The following is a 21,832-nucleotide window of genomic DNA, read 5'->3' as shown; positions in this document are numbered from 1 at the left end:
ATATCAAGCAATGTGTCCTGTACACGCCATGGTGATAATGCTCCTTTTTTACACAAGTTAATATAGGTCTCTGAGGTCCCCAAAACATGTTTTTGAAGATTTCTGCTGAAGATACCATTCATTATGCATTCTAGCCATTCTAGCATACCTATATACCACCTTATTCCAAAATGGGCTATTTTTGCTGGGAGGAGTCACCCGCCTGAGTCCTGTGCGCCAATGGGATTTGAGCACAAGTTCCAGATTTTGTGAGCCAATGGCGTTTGAGCATGGCTTCCAGGTTTCGCCGTATTTACTTCGTAACGTTCACTGATTTCACTCTGCCAAAATCTGTTTCTGAACACATTTGAGGGGAGAAATAAGCAATCCAGTTGCTGAATCTTCGCTCATAGATCTACATGGCCTAATTTGAAAGTTTGTTCTGACTTTGGCTACTGTGCTCCAAGCTTGTGGGGGAGACAGAATCGGCGGACCCGGAAACGGACTCTCAGATGCAGGGAGTTTCATGTAAAGGTCGGACAATAAAATAAAATAAAATAAAACAAATAAATAAACAAATAAATAAATAAATAAATAAATACAAAAACACTATTTTTATTGGTTTTGTTTGGAGAAATGTACATCGGTTTAGGCACCTATAGCTTATATATTGCACACTTTCTTTCCTGCAGTTTGTAATTTGCAGTCGTCTGCAGTGTTCTTCATGGAGAGTTGGCATTAATTCCTCTTTCTTTTAAAAGATTTGTTTGTTGAGTTACTCATATGGGGAGCGGTTCTAATTCTACTGAAGCCCACCAAGATGTAGGGATTGGCTGCAAATGTGAACGACTGGTGTCAGGAAATATTTTCTCAAAACACACAGCTCTCGAAATACTGACTGGGTTGTCTTATTTCACAGTTTGTGTGTTAGTCGGCCCATCAGAGAACCAAATGTAGGAGCAAAATTTAAGGCTATAATGCTTTGCCTAATAGGTCCCATTTAAGGCTATATTGCTTTGCTAACATAAAGTCTGCATTTGGTGTTGGATTATTCTGGGATTGAGTGTGTAAAAACATATTATTATTTATTGCTTTATATCTCTGTCACCATGCCTGTTCTTTTTTTTTTTTTATATATACAAGACCACCACCAATCCCCCTCTTTGGAGAACGATCTTACCATGTTTTGATCTATCATCATTACTTCTCCAAGAGGGGGAAGGAGAGAATCACCACAGGTGAGACAGATAAACACAGAGACAAACAATGTACTTGACAAAACATAAACATAGAAACATCAGACGACAACATGTATTTGTCAAAACATGATTAATTAAGTCAATGAAAATTGGAACAGAAATCACGGCACGTGGCCTCTCCATGTGATTGCTATGGCAGTAAACGAGAGAAAGGGAGAGGGATGTAATCAGGAAGGTGTTTGGGGGCGTGTTCGAGGCCGATGCGGCTGGTGTGTGTGCCTGTGATAAGTCCACGTGTGTGTGTGTGTGTGTGTGTGTGTGTGTGTGTGTGTGTGTGTGTGTGTGTGTGTGTGTGTGTGTGTGTGTGTGTCATGTACATATGGAAAGGACTTCTCTCAATTAGTTCTGGTATAAGGGAACAGATCTATATTGTAGCGCCTTCAACTAGCGGAAAAGGCCTCGCAGCTACCCACGAGTCGCACAGCCGTATCGACAACTTCCGACCTGAAGAAAGCTGTGGATGCACTGCAGCCAGTGAAGATCCCCCATCCCACAGAGAAGCCGGGACCCCGTGGAGTAACACCCACACACGATCCCAAGGTGCACAAAGAAGGAGGGGGGCTGTTTCTGTATATATAAAATTCAGGATTATCATTCGCTGAAGGGAAAACAGTCCTGCAACTTCACCCGAGTATCGCTGCGTGTGGAGCACTGTGGCACGGTACTGGCTTGGACAGTCAACAGAAAGCCAATTATGATCTTAGACTCCCAACACAGACCAGAAAACCACAGGCTGTGGGGGAGTAGTGCGAGCAGGTGCTAAGCATTAGCATCTCACCGGCTACAAATGTAAACACACAGTAGCACGTGCTGGTACTGGACACCTGGTGGCTGTAACGCCTATTAACTGCCAAAAGCTTCCGAAGACACACAAGTATTTCGGATAGCTGTTTATTATAATTATAATAATAATAATAATAATAATAGCTGCAGGCAGCAATACACATGACATGGCCAGGACCAATTTAACAACTTCCATTGTTCATTGCTTCTGAGAACAAAATCACCAAGATGACGCACCCAGCAACAAGGCTCCAGTCCAGGGATGGGCAATTCATTTTTACAGGGGTCACATGAGAAACCTGAGCTGTGTTGTAGGGCTGAACCAACAATAACTTGAACTTAATTCTGCACAATATAAATTTTCTTCCATTGTAAAAAGCAGTAAATTATATATTTTGATTAGCTGCCACTGGTAATCAGAAGAATAAGGATATTCTGTAAATATTTATATAAATATATGAAATTGTGGTGTAGGTCAAATAGGAAAATACTCCTATAGAAGTAATAAACAGTAAAAACAAAAACCTTCATTACATCAGTGTTTCATTTTATTTTTAACATGTTAATATTCACAAATACTGAAAAAGTGTTTTGCAGTATGTTAAAGATAAGTAATTGTTCAACTTGATACAAAAAGCAATAAGTGCTTTTAATGTTTTTCAGTTCATTTTACTTAAGATAAAATGAAGTCCGTCTTGGGATTGAACAAGTGCATTGAAATCGGTCTGAATGTCTGAGGTGGATATGCGAAGGACAGCTGAGAGGTGATCATCAGTGACAGAGGATCTGTATCTGGATCTGTTGAACTTCATCACTGAATGTCTGTTCACATACGTAGGTAGATCCAAAGAGGACTAGAACCTTCTGAGCATGCCTCCTCATGTGTGGAAAGTTCTCCTCTTTAAGGGAAGAGTAAAAACCAAGCAGTGAGACTGATCTAAAGTGCTCTGCCAGAAATGTGTCAGACTACAGGTCAATGAGTTCCATCTGAACATCACTGGGTGCATTATCCACACTGCAGGTGAAGGGAGAAGAAACCATGTGCATTTCACTCTCAACTGTTTTAAAGTGTTGAAATCGCCTTGAAAACCACCATTCTAACATGGATGTGTACCTGTGGAGGTGATCAGCTGATGTTGTGGCTTCCTTCACTGTTGGCAAGTGGGTGAGAATGTTTTCCTCCATTTGGCTTGAGAGAAGCTGCAACTTTGTCATGAAAGCCTTCACTGCGCTGTACATTTCATGCACAAAAAGGCCCTTGCATTGCAGTTTGACATTTAGTTCATTCATTAGTTCAGCCACATCTACAGCAAAACCAAGGTCTGCCATCCAGTCTGCATCTGAAAGCTGTGGGATGGCATTTCCTTTCTTTAGACAGAACTCGTGAATCTCTTCTCTCAGGTCCCAGACACTTTTCAGCACTTTGCCCAGGCTGAGCCACCTGACAGCTGTGTGGTAGCTTATGTCACCATGTTCAGTTCAGTCCCAACTGTCTGTGATTCAATGCTCTTGCCCTGATGAAGTTAACGATTTTAGTTACAACATCAACAACATGGTTCATTTTTAACACTGACTTACACAACACTTCCTGATACAATGCAAAAATGTCAATATCTGCTCAGGATTCATTTCTGTCAGTTTATCCTGCATTCTCCTTAAAAGTCCAACATTTTTCCCCGTCAGACTTGGACAGCCATCTGTTGTCACACCTGCCAGCTTGTCCCATTTCAGTCCCAACTTGTCCAAACATGCATTTACCTCCGTGAACAAATCAATCCCAGTTGTTGTCCCTTTCATTGACTGCAGGGCTGCCAGCTCCTCCGTGATTTTAAAGTCTGTAGTTATCCCATGTAAGAGGATGAGTAGCTGGGCAGTGTCATGTACATCGTAGTTCTCATCCAAAGCCAGGGAAAAATAGTCAAAGTTGACTGCTCTGCTCTTTAGCTGAAGCTCCAGATTTCCTGCGATGTCCTCAACCCTCCTCTCTGCATATTAGTGAGGCAGAGTCCAACAAACACTCCTTAATAAACTCTCCGTCAGAAAACAGTTTACTTTTTCTAGCGATTTTGTGGGATATGACATAACTTGTCTTGACAGCTGCATCTCTGGATGTGCAAAGTTTAGTAAAAGGTCCTTGTTGGTTTTGCAGCTTAGCTAGCAAAGCATGCGACTCCCTTGTGCGCTCTTGATCAGACAAGTTCTTGCATTTCTCTTCGTGTTTGGTCACGTAGTGGCGATTCAAATTGTTATCCTCAAACAGCGACCTGTGTACCACAAACTAAGCACACAGCTTTAACTTTGACTTCTGTAAATAAATATTTAGCAGTCCATGTCTTGTTGAAAGTGCAGCATTCGGTATCAATTTTTCTTTTTTTGACGTGAGCTGACATTTTGATCGCTTGTAGCTGTTCACCCACGCATGTGCGCCCTGACAAAATTTAAAAAAACAACGGCAGGCTTTTCAAAATAAAAGCAACACAGTTGTATTGCGTCCACAGCATATACACTTTTTCATTTATGCTCTAATTTACGATTGACCTCATGCGGGCTGGATAGGGACGCCCAAAGGGCCGGATTTGGCCCGCAGGCTGTAAAATGCCCAGGTCTGCTCCAGTCGATGCCATTTAGAGATGGAGTTCACACATTTTTAACTGTTCTATAAAACTGGGTACTCCTGGTACTCCCCCTTTATGTACTGAAATGTCTATGTAGTTGATGAGCAACAGGAAGCCAGGGTTGCAAAGAAGATTTCACCCTTCATATTCAGCAGTGAGATTAACTGCTTTATGAATATAGAGTCCTCCATCTTTGGAAAAAACAAAGCAGCTCTCAGTAACAAGCCAGCTATTCCATGGCACCTTAAGCAATAGAACATGCAACACCCATCGAAACGGCTCCTTCAATTTGAAAGTTGCAGGATGATAATATTATCCTGCAACCTGGCGTACAGATCGCTGGCGCCCCATCGCTGGCCGATGGGATAGGCCCCTAGCGGCCACTGGGCCCCAGTGCAACTGCACCGGCTGCACCGTCTGTACTTATGCCACTGGCACAGAGAACACCTCTACAGAAATCAAACATTGAACTCGATGGCTAAAATATTCGAAATCTGTAGTGATGAAAGGGTCAAGCGTTATTTTCTGACTTTCGTTCTTGATGAGTCACTCAGTAATAAACTTGATCCCAGTTTCCGACTCTTTGTTACCTGTAGTTTGATTCAGCTGGTTTAATGCTTTTATACCAACTAACATTTTGGCTAGCAACTACCATTTTGGCTTTGTGTTGAAGGTGAAGATTAACTCGCTGGCCCACTCTTTTGCTGGACTGACTCCCGACTCCTGAGTCATTTAAAAGATTTCACATCACTTGACCACACTCGACTATTTCGGCGAGTAGAAAGACTACCTCTAATGCATATCTAGCAAAACAACATGTATGGCTTTTAAAGCGCATTTCAGCAGAATATTTATGAGAAATATTAGAATTTTAAAATGTGTTGTTTTTTCTACAATTTTATTACATTTTTGTAAAGATTGATGTTGTAACGGCAATGATTTTGCTGTCACAGTTTGTAGGACAAAACCTTGCCAGCTTACCACTTACCACTGTAATTACATAAGTGTTTGAAACTGTCTATTTTATTCAATTAAAGGCTACAAAAAAAAAGACTATGTGGCCGCCACGCTAGTTTTTCTTTTTGATATGGGTCATTATAACTGTACTGAAAAGTTATGACAAAATACTTTTTTTCAGCGATTGCAGGTTACAATACAGTAAAATCGAATTCCAAACCTTTCACATCTATAATCTGGAAACAACACACGGAAATGTCAATGACTTTAAAAGCAAAATGCGAGGACACCTTCCCTTCATAGTCAAAAAAGTGAGTTCCACTTAGTGCAAGCGAAAAATAAACGATGAGATTTAAACCAAATATGCATTACAATATAACGCTTTATAACACTATATAATGCTGGACACTGGCTCCCTGGGATTTGAGAGAGCTGGGAAACAGATAATGTCGATTTCAGCATGGGAGAACATGCCTCAGCGTGGCTACTGCGTGATGAATTCCTGTTTGCATTTATATGCAGCCCAGGAGAGATGCTCTCTGCGTGCAGAAGGACTATTCAAGGGAATTGAAAGGCAACTGTAACTTCATTAGTGGACTCTTCAAAACCTCTCAGCCAGAATGCACCAATAGTAAACTAACAGTGAAGGACATATGAATATATTCAGAGAAAAAAACTTTTTTTGTTTATACAAAAATAGACTGTTGAATTGTTAAAGGGTATTCATTTCAAGAAATACCATCGTGGATTGTGACTTAAGGTACAAAAAGTAATATTTTATTCACTCGCTGCACAAATTGACTATGGTATCAGTGCTGCAGACTACATGTTTTCACCACTGTCCCGAAACTGTCCAAACAATTTTAACCACCTTGTTTCTCCACATTATAATTGGTTAAATTCAAAAAAAGTGATTTATTGTGGTTCTTGGCATAAATTACACCATCTAAAGGAATAGGGAATAAAAAATTGCATTTTCATAATAAAATTTGTTTTTATACATATTTGCATGCATGTTGATTAAATGTATATCTGTAATGTAAACTTTATTTTGCTTATATACATCATAATAGGATCTATGAGATCAAGCTAGACCAATTAGATTACAATGAAAATCACAGATATTTAAATTAACAAATTTTGTTTGCAAATATAATGATAGAACTTAGGAATTGCGACTGTTTGTTTGGAGAACATATGCAAGGCACCTATGAGGCAGTTAGCTCCATGTTAAAAACCTTCCAGTCTGAGATTAGCAAGCCACCTGTAGCTACATGGGCATGTTCTGACCATGGAATTTAGTCATGCGGGGCAAGAGATAGATTTGTAGCGAATAAATACATTACATGATGAGACTGTGAAGTCACTAGAGCAAAATAATAGGCAAGTGAGTTCATCTCTGACTCACAATCTGGAAAAAATTACTCAGGCGAGGGGAAAAGGTCAAGGCATTTGACATTATTCATATTGAATCTTGCCGATTAAAATTTTGCATTCCAGAAAAAGAATCAACTTTGACAGAATTAAATGATTTTTGATGAGTATTCCATTCACAACACAGAGCCAACCGATTCTTCTTATTCTCGTTCATCTGAGGTCCTCCCCCCTCACCCTGCATTTAACCAACAGAGTCAAAGGAAGGAAGAGTCACAAAATTACACAGATCTTTTTATTGAGTGACTCATCACCAGTGGAACTTAAGTATTGTCTCATCAAAGCCAGAGAAGCCACGCTCCGCTCCAGCCAACCGTGACTGTTCACGGTCTGGGTTTTTTTGTTTTGTTTTGTTTTTGTTTAACAAAAAATCCCCATTCATCAGGAATGCATCCCGAGGAGGATTTATGTTCATCGCAGATACATATTTAATCGTCTCAGGGGTGACGGGACGTCAGTGGTCTCGAGCAATGCATGACATAGCAGTGGGGGTTTGCAAATGTTTATCAATGAGTCATTCCACCGTTACCTCGATGGCTGCTGAGATTTCAAGCTCTGAAAACAGGCAGTCCACACTCGTCGATCTTCACTCAATCCCCACCCACGAACAACACCGCTTATATCCTTGAACTCAAGCATGAAACAACCAAATGACCAGTATTCCCTCTGCTATGAAAGCTACGAAGCCTCAGAAAGGAGGGGCCGTGTTTAGAAATGAAGGTATCATTTCTATGGCCTCCTTTAATCGTCACTCTTTAAATCAGTAATATTTAGCCAATTGCCAAATGTTACTGATTGCACCTCTGACAGGATTTCTATGTTAAACAAATCTAGCCGTGCACAAAATATATAAGCTCCAGCATCAAAGCCTTGGAGTTGAAGAGGGTGCTGAAGGACACCACTGACTCAGCATCAGCAACACGTCTGTGCTGATGCCAGGGAACCAACACACACACACACACACACACACACACACACACACACACACACACACACACACACACACACACACACACACACACACACACACACACACACACACACACACACACACACACACACACACACACACACACACACACTGCAGCTTGGACTATTGCTACTAAAATATGCAGCTAAATTAGAGTGGCTATGATTTTCATCCCAGACTGGAGTCACATAACACAGGGATGCTCCCCAGACAAGACCCAAACCAGTTGTAGTTTTTCCACATGCCAAACATTTTCAATCTAGTGTCACAGGGCAGTGACTCAATTCAGCAGCACAGACATGGGCCTGCCATTGCTTCCATCAGCCTGAGTGACAAATATCTTCATCCCAGGGTGGCAAAATTCATGAGAAGGCATTTATAAAATAAAATATATATTGCTTTTAATCAGACCAATTGAAATTAGCAAATGAAAATGACCAAAAATAGATTGCATGCAGAGTAATCTACAAATAGAAAAATTAACTAATCTTAAATTGTTCCCCACCCCACCCTTCGCTTGCTTCTACCTGGACAAAGACACCATTGTTAATTCGAAGCAACTCTGGGGATTGACAAACTAGAGAAATTAACCAAGTGTGTGAGACATTTACACAAACAACACTTGAGAGGCTTTATCTCATGGCAGCCATCATGTATCAAAGACAATGTAGGGAAAAGGAAACATCATCGAACAAACTTTCATCTTGTTAGATAATGCAGCCAAAGTCAGACAGAAATGTAGAAATCTCACTTGCTCTCTTTCTAGACTTCTACGAAAAACCAATAACTGTCGAAGTACAAAAATCGTAAAGCAGCGAAATTCAAGATCCAACAAAAGTGTGGTGCAAATAAAAAATATCCTGAACGAGTCGTTTCTGCATGGGGCCGTCAATAAAGGATAAATCAATGGTGGGGACATGAATGCTGTTGTACGGACACTCCAATGTGTGCTAGGAATATCTCTTTGCTCAGATGATTGAGCAGAACATATTGAGCCAAGGGAAACACAGATATTTGGCTGGTGAAACATAAAACGCTAAGGTAATGTGTGACTTGCATTTTGAAACTTATCATCCACACTGGGATGAATGTTGCCTAAGTCCCAGTCAATTCACTGGGACTCTTAACACTCACCTATCTTCTTGCAGCGCTCCTCTCCTCTGTTGTGCATGATGATGGGCGAGTAAATGAAGGGGCTGGCGGTCGACATGTTCTGTCCCAGCAGGCCTTTCACCTTGTGAGGCCGCAGGATGGCCGGCAGATCGAGCAGCTTCACAGATCTATTTTTTTTTTTTGTTTGGGGGGGGGGGGGGGGGTTAGAAAGCATATCAGACAAGACCCAGGAGGGGTGGACGTCACATTACAGAATGTAGATTTTTCTGAGAGCAACCTGTTGATGTCTGAAACTTTGCTTCATCTCAGTGCCGTTCCTGTGTTCTTAAGGGGAAGGTGGCTCAAGAGAGACCATTTATCACCAGAGGAGGAAACCATCCATCTCCCCTCCGTCAACATGGAGTCGCAGAGAAGGTGCGAGAGAGAGAGGCAGGTGCATTTTGGTTTCCTCATTTACTCTGGATTGAATCCAAGGCTCCAAGAATTCCCCCTATTCCCCTTTATATATATATATATATATTTATTTATTAAAAAAATATATATATATTACAGATATGTATATATACACTGCGTAAACAATTTATAGCCTCCAAGCTAATCTGTTTATGGGTATAGAAGTGTTACTCTTATGACAGTATTTGATAGGTTCAGTATTGTTATTTCAGAAAGCCCTGCCGACCAAACTAAACAATTACAACACTGCCCTATTAACAGTTGTTGAGTGCAGAATTTAAACTGAAACCTGGTTGTTAATTGTTGCTAGTTATATTATTGTTATATTATTATTACTGGTTCATATTGTGAGCCAGTCTCATCCTTATGGCCTGCATGTGAAGAAGCCCTCCAAAACATCCAAAATGGTAATAGCGTTAAACGGATATGGACATATTGGACATATTGTGGACATATTGTGTTTTATCACCGGGTGCATTGCGTTGACATTTCACTGCATATATGCATGAAATTATGTATATGTATGTGACAAATAAACGTCTTGAATCTTGGATTGCATTTATATAGTGGCCGTCTAGCCACTGAGGCCACTCGAAGCACTTAATAATTCATACTTTCTGTTCAACCTGTCATACATACACACAAAAGGCAGGCACCAAGCAGCCTGACGGACAAGCAGAGGTTATTAGCTTTCCCTCTGTAAACATATTTTTTTACCAGGAGAGCTAAGCAATTGAACACCAATTTTTTAGTAATAAGTGTAAATACGATGTAGTTAGTTGCATGTTAATGGCAGTACAGTATAAGCAGCACCTACAGTTTTCCTCTGAACTACAGTGAGACATTGTTATGGGCATTCAAAAAAAAGTCCACTTTGTTCCACAAGACATGGGATCAGATTCTGTACCACATATCATTATACCGTTGCACTGTAAATCAAAATCTTTGTGTCGTGAGTGAGCAGAAGTGGAAGAGCTACTGGAAATACTCAAACAAGAGAATATAAGTAGCAGTATATAAGTACTCAAATAATAATGTTGAGTTTGCTTCTTTTTTTTTTTTTCTTGTGCTTAAGGTTGAGCTTTGGGAGAGCAGTTAAATCATACACAAGTCATACACTTACGTCAGTACTGCTTTTGGCAAAGATTACCTATTACAGGTAAACATGTGCAAGTACCCAACAAACTAGTCCAGATGCACTGAGAGATTTTATAATAGTTTCCCAGGGGGGAATGAGTAGGCTGGACGGTCGTCTGTGATAATATAAGGCGACAGTGTCCTGTCATAGTTCAACCTGTCTGTCACTGACAGACAACATGTCATTGGTGCTACCATAGTTGGTCCAACCCAAGGTATTTCCCATAGTGAATAACTAAACGGAGTAAGAAAAATAAATGAAACTAACAAAGTATAGAACTTAACTTATACAGTAGTTAATAAACTCAAGTATAAGAAGCAAATTTGAAGTATACTCAATACAGTACTTTTACAGGTAAAAACATACTCAAGAACTGTAACAACTCTTGGGACTCTGTGCTGGAGTGTGAATGTAGCTCAGCTGTTGTCAGTCAGTCAACTCCAGTCTATCCAAACTTACCTGACTATGGGGAGCTTTGTGAATGGCACCGGGGGGAGTTTGAGACCATCCGGGAGGGTGATGACCTCCATTCCACCTGGACACTTGGAGGTGTAGTTCTCCAGACTCTGGGTCACCTCTTTCTTCTCTATGGACAACCAGAATGACAGGGTATGAAAGGTAAAGCGGGGGTACAAGCGGTTCACTGCATCCATGAAGCAGATCTGACTGGGAGAAATACACTCATTTCTCTTCCCCAGAGCCTGATCCCTGACCAGACAACCGCAGCATAACACACTATTAGTCTGAGACAGGAACACACAGTCAAGAATGCAGAAATACTATTGATGTTCTCTGAAATAAGAAAACACACACACACACACACACACACACACACACACACACACACACACACACACCATAAGGTTTTCCAAGGAGGAGGACAACAACCAACAACCAATTCTGACAGAGCAACTCAAGACAGTCAGAGAGTCAGTGAAAGGCATCTTATGAGAGATAAAAGCAGACGAGGCTGTGTAAAAAGAAGTGAGAAAAAAAAAATCGCCAATTCCCAAGGTTTGTTCAAAACTGTTTGAGCCGAAAAATGTAGTGAACATGACAGTACCCATCTGAGCAAATGATAATCTTACATTCCTTTGCTGAATCTTCCTTCTGGTTAGGCTGGCTGTAGTTTCCTACCTTCCCTTTCAGCTTGCATATCAGAGAACCTGAAGTGTCTTAACGTTACTAATTGAACAAAAGAGCGATAGAGAGAGGTATTGCAAATGGAGTGCGAGCTCTGTTCAGCAAAACTTTATTGTCATCCATAAGTCAGAAATGATCTAAGGTCATTCCTAAAGTACCAGGCGCAGGCCACTCTAGCAACAGTGTTTTCCTCTCCTGTCTCTGATGGGCCTACTAACACACAAACTGTGAAAAAAGATAACCCAGTCAGTTTTTTGTGAGCTGTCTGTTTCAGAAAACATGACCTAAAACAAGATGTTCAGGTTTGCTGCTCTAATATACATCATCCCAGTAATATACATCACTTCAGCAGAATTGGAACCGCCCTCCACCTGAGTAACTCCACCCACGCCTGGAGCGCGACCGGACCTGCTAGCATCAAAGCTAAGAGCTAATCATGGGAAGTGCTCTGTTGGCTGCAGAAACCACCACACATCTTTTAAAAGAAAGAAGAATCATTACCAACTGTTCGTGACAAAACTGCAGACAAGGGAAATGTAGTGTAACGTATGTATTTGCTGTGTATTTCTTTTCTGTGTGTATATTTCTTTCTGTGTGTGTGTGTGTGTGTGTGTGTGTGTATATATATATTGCAAACATCATCATAAAGAGACTAGTGGGAAAAGGTTAACCTGGAACTTCAAACGGCTCGTGTGCACCACCACAGATAATAGGACACAGACTGAAAAGGAAAGTAGTATGGCAAGAGTAGCGAGAGATTTAAATTAGGTTTGGATATGAAAACTCTTCATGGTACAAGGACAGGTGTTTTAACCGTTTTATGAATATTTTACATGTTATCGGTTAGTAGCCGATGGTTCAAAGAGACAGAAAATCACACGCACAGACAGGCGCAAAGGTATGGTTCGAAATAGTTCATGTAGGCCAAGAGTCATTTTAACTCATCATCAATACAAGTAAATAAATGTGTATTGTTTGTTAATATACATGTTTATATACAGTTTACAGCGGGGCAAAAAAGTATTTAGTCAGCCACCAATTGTGCAAGTTATCCCACTTAAAAAGATGAGAGAGGCCTGTATTTTTCATCATAGGTACACTTCGACTATGAGAGACAGAACGGGGGGAAAGAATCCAGGAAATCACATTGTAGGATTTTTAATGAATTAATTGGTAAATACCTCGGTAAAATAAGTATTTGGTCACCTACAAACAAGCAAGATTTCTGGCTTTCACAGACCTGTAACTTTTTCTTAAAGAGGCTCCTCTGTCCTCCACTTGTTACCTGTATTAATGGCACCTGTTTGAACTCGTTATCAGTATAAAAGACACCTGTCCACAACCTCACACAGTCACACTCCAAACTCCACTATGGCCAAGACCAAAGAGCTGTCAAAGGACACCAGAAACAAAATTGTAAACCTGCACCAGGCTGGGAAGACTGAATCTGCAATAGGTAAGCAGCTTGTTGTGAAGAAATCAACTGTGGGAGCAATTATTAGAAAATGGAAGATATACAAGACCACTGATAATCTCCCTCGATCTGGGGCTCCACGCAAGATCTCACCCCGTGGGGTCAAAATGATCACAAGAACGGTGAGCAAACATCCCAGAACCACACGGGGGGACCTAGTGAATGACCTGCAGAGAGCTGGGACCAAAGTAACAAAGGCTACCATCAGTAACACACTACGCCGCCAGGGACTCAAATCCTGCACTGCCAGACGTGTCCCCCTGCTTAAGCCAGTACATGTCCAGGCCCGTCTGAAGTTTGCTAGAGAGCATTTGGAGGAATCAGAAGAGGATTGTGAGTCATATGGTCAGATGAAACCAAAATATAACTTTTTGGTAAAAACTCAACTTGTCGTGTTTGGAGGAGAAAGAAAGCTGAGTTGCATCCAAAGAACTCCAAACCTACTGTGAAGCATGGGGGTGGAAACATCATGCTTTGGGGCTGTTTTTCTGCAAAGGGACCAGGACGACTGATCCGTGTAAAGGAAAGAATGAATGGGGCCATGTATCATGAGATTTTGAGTGAAAACCTCCTTCCATCCGCAAGGGCATTGAAGATGAAACGTGGCTGGGTCTCTCAGCATGACAATGATCCCAAACACACCGCCCGGGCAACGAAGGAGTGGCTTCGTAAGAAGCATTTCAAGGTCCTGGAGTGGCCTAGCCAGTCCCCAGATCTCAACCCCATAGAAAATCTTTGGAGGGAGTTGAAAGTCTGTGTTGCCCAGCGACAGCCCCAAAACATCACTGCTCTAGAGGAGATCTGCATGGAGGAATGGGCCAGAATACCAGCAACAGTGTGTGAAAACCTTGTGAAGACTTACAGAAAACGTTTGACCTCTGTCATTGCAAACAAAGGGTATATAACAAAGTATTGAGATGAACTTTTGTTATTGACCAAATACTTATTTTCCACCATAATTTGCAAATAATTTTTTTTTCTCATTTTGTCGGCTGGCTGACTAAATACTTTTTTGCCCCACTGTATATATATCGATAATTTTTTATTTTATTTTTTTTGTCTAGGTTCTTAATTTATACAGTAGATATATATATTATATTAGATTCTAAGACTTATGCATGTTTGAGAGTTATGTTTCACACAGGTGCTCCACCTAAAGGCACAACTAGGCAACTGAAAATTTATGTCATTGAATTAACTTGTAAAAATTGCTTGGTCTGTATTTCTTAGATGTGCTCATTTTGAAATTGAGAAATGAAGGTGGAAATTTTACATGGACAACCTCAAATCAGATTTACCAAATTAAAGAAATTGTCAAAAGTTCATCCAGTAACTCAAATCCTCTTAACTCTCTTAACTCAAAGTTAAGATGATGAGGCAGTCAGAGAGGGCAACCAAACTGAGTTTCTACAGGAAGAGCCGTGTCTACGGACCATTACACACGGCTCTCAACCATTTAGCGATTTACAAATTCGGGGAGATTTCTGCAAAGGTTATGGGGAGGTGATGTTTTGTAGTTAGTAAGTCTATTATGAGTGTTCAGCTCGGCTGATGTCAAATCTTTTGTATTATGTATTTTGTCCATTGTTTATTCCATATGCATGGAAAGACAACAGCCACACCTCAATCAAGAAAATAGCTTGGTATCCTCTCCACTTAAGAATCTGGAAGGTTCTACATTTGCTTGAGTTACTCATGTTGCTTCACCGGAGAGAGCTTTGAGAAGCCTGGTAATAGAAGCTTGCTAGGAGCACTGCAGCCCGGCAGTATCTTGGCTGAAGGTGTTGAATATTTCATACTGTTGGCTCCCTGTGCTCTGTTCTTACCTCTCCCTCTCTCTCCATTACTCATGCTCTGTAGCCAAAGGGGGATTAGACTGGCCCCTATTGTGTGGCCAGTGGACTGTCAGACTCCTTGGGTAAAAAAAAAAGAATCTCCTGGGTCCTGATGATTTCTGGACAGAGCTCGTTGGCACACACGCAGCAAGGAAGGAGTGGCGCTCAAAATATTTAGAGTAGGTATCAAACTAATTTCATCAATACCGAAACATTTTGAGTCGTTGGATACCAAAGTTCAGTAGCTAAGTGGTTTATCTCTTCATTGGCAAGAGCAAAAGCTGATGGAATTATTCACATTTTGATAGAAAAAAAAAAAAAAAAAAAGGCAATGTACATTTGGAATGGGTAACAAAATGGCCATGCGAACACTGTCGAGGTGATTTCAGGGGTGGCTAGAGCAAATTGGTAGCTGCCAGTAATGACTTACAGTCTACTCTAAAAATATAGTTTGTGTAATACTAAACACAATATCAGCTTAATATCAGTATTACAATCTGGCCTTATATCAACTGTCAACTGATACTGTAGTTTTGTACGAACCTTAGACAACTAATACTACTTATTAAAGCACCTTGCCAGCATAAAATCAAGTTTTAACCCATTTACTGGTCAGCAAGTATATTTGACATTGCCCCTGAGCATTTTCCTGATGATAGCTCACATTATCTGATTTGTCTCTATTTATGTCAAAGTCACTTTAATGTGCTGTAATTTCTGTTTGTTAATTGCATTTGAAAAGGCAGAAGCTGATTTCTTTAAAATGGAATGTCTGAACGAATGTGGTATTCACATGTCGGCAGAGTTGAGGGTAGCCATCAGTAGCTATCTTGTTGAAAAACTATGAAAACCTGGTTTGCAGTCAACCGCATATAGCTACCATGTGAATAAGACATAAAAGTTTGTTTTGTGTACAATATTAAATGTGGCATGTCATCTCACTTTTATTTAGAGAGGTTTTTCAAAAGCTGGGTGGAGAAATATATTTTCAATCTATAGATGATTTTCCCTATTTCAGGTATTAAAAAAGGACAATTGGTCAAGAAAAATAAGTTGTTTTGGAGTCGGTATCAAAAGTATCTAACCACATTTTTGTATTTTTTTACACATAGCTGCAAGTATAAAATAAAGATTCCTCTACCAGTTTCCTGGCAAAATGTAAACAAGAAAAATAATTATTAACTTTCAGACGTTTCTGACAGCAACCTATACCAACCTTGATCGGACAGGAAGTCTAGCATGGTTTGTAGCAGGAAGGAGAGGTGGCGCACGGAGAGGCCCGGGTTGCCCATGCGGCGCGAGGCGTATACTAGCTCGTGGAGGAGACGCATCTGGACAGCGGCCCACCCGCGGTGGGTGCCTGGAGGAACAAAGTAGAAAATGTAATTTCAATTCCCCAGACTCTACAGGTCCCGCTAGGATACCTGTATAGCACTGACCGCGCCTGACCATAACTTGGACACTATGGGTATAGGGAATATATTTAAAATCATAGTTATATTTCTACAAAACTACTTTCATTTATTAATATTATCTTAACCTTCATACACCAATTTAATGAATCAAATCCGTTGTATATGCACATCAATGACAGACACTTAAACATTCTTGCGTGTTTTTGTTCTGATGTGGAAAAAAGGCTAAACTAAGCAGTTACAATTGCATGTTATTCAATTTCACAGGCATAATGACTGACATCTTTGACAAAGCCGCTCAAATGTAATAATACTGTAATATTACTTAATATCGTTTTACTCTTGGGAGTGAACGATTATTTGATTAATTTATATCACATACCGATCACCTTTTGTGGGAGCACAATTTTCAAAGCTGCTTTTTTAAGTTATCAAGTAAAATAAACAATCTGTATCTTTCATCTTTTTTACCTTAATGTCCGGGAAACTGTTTACAAAATAATGAAATCATTTTATTTGTGTAGGAATAATATATACACTATGAGGAAAAATCCACAGCAAGGCAAAGCGATCCACACGTGACTCAACCAATGTGAAATGCATAAATGCTAAGGCACACGCAGGTGGTAATGCAGGGGGACAGGAATGCACAGAAGCATAAAAAAAATATTTTAAAACAGAGAAAAGTTATAAGCAATGATGACATTTAAATGATGCTACAACATTGTGTAACATGTCATGTATTTGCACAATGGTTTACACAACAGAAGTAATACATTATCTGTTTGTTGATATAATAACACATTTGTGGCTAGTTGTATTTATTTGTGGACTAAAAGATATATTTGTGTTTCCATTTTGTTGCATTAAAAAACCTCATACAGAACTGCAGATTTATAAACATTAACAGACACAGTGACAGCTGCAATAAGGTTGGTGGCTAGTGTTCAGACAGCACAGATGGACAGAGTGCACCTCGAACATAAGAAATTGGGAAACAGTTTGGAAATTAAACTAGTTTCCAATCTTGTTTATAAAGTGCTAATTGTATTTGGTGCTCAGGGTTAGGGTAACCTTACCCTAACCCTGAGAAAAAGCAGTCCTAAAATATTTCCACTTGCTGTGACATGCAGAATACATATTATCAAAGGAAGTCATATGACTCTTTCTTCATTGGTAGTATTTTTTTTAAAAGCCACTGGAAAATTAAGAACCTTTTAGCAACAACAATAAGTAATCCCAATAAGTAACCGCGGTCGGATTACTTGACGGGACTAGTTGATACCATGCAACACTTGACACAATCATGAGATGGCACAAGTTTGAAGCCAACCTTGGATGTTTTAACTACTTCTGTGTATGTACATAGCATGCACATGAAAACGTGAACCACTGCAGCGAAACCCGAATTGTCGCGTGTTTCTAAAATCTCAACGAGCCGCCACATAAGTTAAAAAGTATTATTTTAAGATTTGTGTTCCTTTGTGATTTTTTTTTTTTTTATCTCTCAACGTATTTTCAAAACCGAGTTTGATTTATAAATAGTAGATAAATGTTAAAACGTCAAGTTAAATATACCCGTTAGATTACATGGGGAAATGCAGTTCACTTACCGAGACACTGAACAGCGGTAACGCCGATTGATCATTTCCTTTAAAGCAACCGTCCAGGTGGAGCTAATTCCTCCATATTCCATGTGATGTGAAGTCACAATGTGAAAGTGTTTTGATAGAGTACAACCTTTAAATATTAATAGTTTTACACACACCTGGATACATTATTATGTAGGTGGCGTAACCCGCAAAGAAGAAAAGCTGACGTCACTTCCGTAAACAGAAGACGAGAAGCCTTAGGTTTCACTTGTCTGTGAAAACATTAATCTCTGTGTTGTTATGGATTACGAGCGGGTGGCGCACATCCATGGTTATGGTTGATATTGGTATTGGTGTACTGGTGATACACCAATTCCAATGAACTCAACTCATGGCTCCCGTTCTTTTCCACACTTCAGACGCATTCGTGATGACTTCCTCTGTAGTGAGGTGTAGTGAAAACCTGGAAATGCAAATCCTGCGTAAGCCATTTCTTCCATTTTGTGAAACTGCACCCACAAAGCAGCCTAAAAATAGCCCGGTTCTACCTGTCTCCTAGAGATTTCCAAGCATATAAAACAGCGCTTATCTGGACGACAGTAATCCAGAGGACACTGTGGCTCCCCCCCCCCCCTTTCTTTCCTGTGGATGTCGTTCTCTCTCTCCTACAGGGAAAAAAAGAACAAATGACTTCTGTGGTATTTTCAAGCCAGGATTGGAGGTGTCTGGCAATCCAATTAGCACTCCGCCAAGATAATGACAGCGGTGCCACCCCCCGAGCAATTGTCCTGCCACACAGAACTGCTTCTCCCGCACTATACTTCTGGGAGTGAGGAAATCGAGTATTTTGAAAAGAGAGGTGATATGGCTCATCGTACAACTCCCTCCCTCATCTCGTTATCAAGGGTTGAATAGTGCGCAAGCTGAAACATCCCGTGTTGGGGGAGAAAGTGTGAGGAGGAAAGTTCTGTTGGGGCCACTTCTCTATTTTCACACCAAGCTTTTCTCGTCGGTTCTGCTGCAAACTCCCGTCTGGGCCACACAAACCTCTGTAGGAGAGTGTTATTTGGAGTACTTACGTACGCCGATTACGATTTATGAGCGGAGCCCCCCGCATTAAGTTTAAGATGGGTTTGGCAACAAATGAGGAAGCGTCAAGTGAACCGCTTTAACGCACGCTTGTATTCTCCAACACTCAAGTGTTTGCTGTGCTAGAAATGTTGCTCCAAAATGTCACCCCAAAAACTCAAATACAATGCTGCCTGGTTGGCGTATGACAGCCAGTGCTAGGCCAGCATTTTGCAGGAATTGAATTGGGGTCCATTTTTAACTAGAAACATTTCTATGTGTAATAGGCCTCTATGTGTAATAGGCCTCCCAAGAATAGGAAAAAAAAAATCTTGGGATGACCTTGCGTTTTGTGGGGGGATTTGGTAGCATATCATGAGGACTTTTCCAGAGAGTCTCAAATTACAGCCAGGATCAGGTCTGAATGATTTCTCTTTTAGAAGAAAGTGGTGGCCTGAATGCACAAAACCGTCACAAGAAGAGCTCTTGAGAAGATGGCAGGGCTTGAGGTCAAGAGAGGGGATGTCTTTAGTTTCTTTGGTTTGGGAATGAAAAACAGACCTATTGTTTGAATAATATTTCCCCTCAATTTATTCATCAGGCGTTTTGACAGGAAGTAAGCAGCATGTGATGTGATCACAAACCCCTTCTTAAGGGGCCACCTCCAAACAATTTTATTTGCCCTTTTCCACCATCATTTTTCTCCAAATGGAAAATGGGATGCAGTTGGTAAATAAATGTGTGATGGGTGATACAAGTGATAAAGGAATTACAATGCCAGGCTACTAGCTATTGTAGTGAAGCAATAGTTTTATTTAACTATGAGTGGTTTTACATTTTATATATATATATATATATATATATATATATATATATATATATATATATATATATATATATATATATATATATATTAAAAAAATTAACTTTTTTCCCAAATCAGTTATTTGTAAAATTTCTATGGCAGTGACTATGGAATCTATGTATTGCAGCAGGGAGTACCATAGTCAAACATGACGTGAAAAAAACGACGGAAAAACACTGGAGTTCACTTTTACATCAGTAATATGTATCTATGTAGAATGAAGGGAAAGCAACTTCTATGATATGTAAAGAAAAAAGTACCAATGTCTAATTGTGGGATGTGAAATTTTGCCACCAGAAGTGACAATATTTGCCAAAGAGTAAATGTAGTCTTAAGCGCATCAGAAAACCGTATTCCATAAGATACACTGCAAACAAATTAACTGAACTTGAGTACAAGACAATTTTGATGGATTTTTCTATTCTGTTTTGCTTCGTCTTGGTCATCTCTCCTCACCAATGAGTGATAGCAAAAATCTATTGCTAAAGGCATTTGTGGAGTGGGGATGGGATGGTTTGAGCAGCCACACCTGACCCGGACCAAGGTGATACTGCATACATGTTTCTCAGTGGTTGGGCTAAGGAGCAACAGGTAAAAACCCTTATCCTCACACACACACACTCAGAAAAGGAGCCCTGTCATGACATGTTCGATCTGCTCCTGGCTCATTATTAAGCTTGCCTAAATCCACCTAGCCTCCTCTCTATAATAAACTAGTGTCTACAATCCATCGTCTTCTCTGTCTCTGGGTTCGGAGGGCCATGAAAACGCCACTTGGGTGGCGTGTGGCAGGCAGAACTGCCACAGCATTCTTTGGTGAAGAAGTAGGTTTAATGTCTAATTGACCTGAGGAAGCATCGAAAGAGTTAGAGAGAGAGAGAAGGGCCTACCTTTGCTAAAGTCCTTGGGGTCCAGGGAGAGGCTGTAGCCGGGCAACGTCTCCAGGAGCAGCTTGTAGCAGGCCCTCCAGCCAGGGTCAGGGATGGTGGGGGCCACGCACTGCATGGCTGCCACACGCTTGAAGAAGGCAGACTTGCGGTGGAAGCCGATCAGGTCGTACAGCTCCGACAGTATGCTGTAGCGCTGGATCTTCTCTTCTTCTGACAGCTGGGGGAATAGGCGAGATAGGTCTGTGAGAGGTTTGATTTGGTTAGAGTATCAATATGTTATACTTTTCAATGACAAATGTTGATACCCAAGTAGTGTAAAGGTGCCCACAGACAACAACTTTCATAGTCCTAACGTTGCTGTGCTGTTCACACTACACAATCCTTTTTCTTACATTTTTTTTGCCTTGCAGACAGAGTGGACAAGACAAGGGTGTTTACACTATCTGATCCTACAGCTGGTGACCAAGACTTGACTTGACAAGACTTGGGTGTTTTTCCACCTGGCTGCCAAAAATAATAATAACGGAGCTTTTTAGCAAATAAATGGCTTATTAGCTGTTGTTATCATTATTATTGTTATTATTGTAATTGTGCACTCCTTTTTTTGCCTACTGACAGGTTTCTGACTGATGATTAGACTTGTCGACTTTCAGGGGGCAGCCCTAACAGAAATGTATTTAACGGTATTGCTCCCAGCATTTCATTACACATTATGTCTTCCTCAACATTTGGACAGAAGAAAAATTTATTTGATGAACTTTCAGTACACTCATAAACATACTCCACACTGCTTCTACTGTACTGTTGTGTCGTTCACGAACGATCCCATTCTTCTGAACGGCTCAAAAT

At 40.5% G+C, this 21,832-nt stretch overlaps 1 protein-coding gene across 2 annotated transcripts in view; it reads right to left on the bottom strand.

Moving 5' to 3' along the window:
• The window catches only part of trappc9 (trafficking protein particle complex subunit 9), a 243,905-nt gene that overhangs the window by 210,546 nt on the left and 11,527 nt on the right, over positions 1-21,832 (bottom strand). For both annotated transcript variants that reach the window (XM_080017647.1, XM_080017648.1), the window contains 4 exons: positions 20,984-21,200; positions 16,370-16,513; positions 11,161-11,287; positions 9,132-9,277 (listed from right to left, as the gene is read on the bottom strand). In XM_080017647.1, the coding sequence (XP_079873773.1) occupies positions 9,132-9,277; positions 11,161-11,287; positions 16,370-16,513; positions 20,984-21,200 (634 nt within the window). The remainder of the gene's footprint in view (positions 1-9,131; positions 9,278-11,160; positions 11,288-16,369; positions 16,514-20,983; positions 21,201-21,832) is intronic.

This window comes from Zeus faber (assembly GCF_960531495.2).
Source record: "Zeus faber genome assembly, chromosome: 1".
NCBI classification, from domain to species: Eukaryota; Metazoa; Chordata; class Actinopteri; order Zeiformes; family Zeidae; genus Zeus; species Zeus faber.
This window is presented reverse-complemented; position numbering and strand designations above follow the sequence as displayed.